This window comes from Rhincodon typus, chromosome 43, assembly GCF_021869965.1.
Source record: "Rhincodon typus isolate 14 chromosome 43, sRhiTyp1.1, whole genome shotgun sequence".
Taxonomy (NCBI): Eukaryota; Metazoa; Chordata; class Chondrichthyes; order Orectolobiformes; family Rhincodontidae; genus Rhincodon; species Rhincodon typus.
Window position 1 is genome coordinate 7,777,893 of NC_063374.1, and position 737 is coordinate 7,778,629.

Consider the following 737-nt stretch of genomic DNA (forward strand, 5'->3'; position numbering starts at 1 on the left):
CATACCACGACAGTGCATATCACACCACTCTTAAGCTGATTAAATTTATCCAGCCATGGATAACGCAGGGAGATAATGTACAATTACAAATAATCCAGTTAGGAGCTTGTGCGTTCTTCATTGAAAGAATTACTCCGTCACTGCTAACCTTATGGTTCATGATCTTGCCATAGGTCTCCACCAGGGACTCTGCGTAGAAGGGGGTCTCTCCAAACAGCAACTCGTACATGCAGACCCCCAGAGACCACCAGTCACACTCTGGGCCGTATTTGCCCTTCCCATTCTCCATCGCCTGCAGGATCTCTGGGGAGATGTAATCAGGTGTCCCCACGGCTACTGAAGTTTCCACCTGGCACAGAAAAATCTCGGGTGTCAGAGGACAAAATTGCAAACTCTTGGCCATCTTCAAGAGGCTTGGAAGAGGTTTGAACAAAATCCTTCAAAATAAATCTGGGCAGTTGCATGGGATTATTAAAAGATGCAAGGAGCGAGGAGGAGAGAGGGATCAGACTGGATGGGATGTTAAAGGGAGCGGGGAGCGAGGGGGAGAGTGGGATCAGACTGGGTGGGATATTAAAAGGGAGCGGGGAGCGAGGGGGAGAGTGGGATCAGACTGGGTGAGATATTAAAAGGGTGTGGGGAGCGAGGGGGAGAGTGGGATGAGACTGGATGGGATATTAAAGGGAGCGGGGAGTGAGGGGGGAGAGTGGGAATAGACTGGGTGGGATATTAAAGGG

General features: G+C 50.2%; 1 protein-coding gene across 1 annotated transcript in view; it reads right to left on the reverse strand.

Annotated features, from left to right (window-relative positions):
• LOC109926553 (serine/threonine-protein kinase MRCK alpha-like) overlaps positions 1-737 on the reverse strand; it is a 61,370-nt gene that overhangs the window by 26,457 nt on the left and 34,176 nt on the right. Inside the window, exon 6 of the mRNA XM_048619629.1 lies at positions 149-437. Within this exon, the coding sequence (XP_048475586.1) occupies positions 149-437 (289 nt within the window). The remainder of the gene's footprint in view (positions 1-148; positions 438-737) is intronic.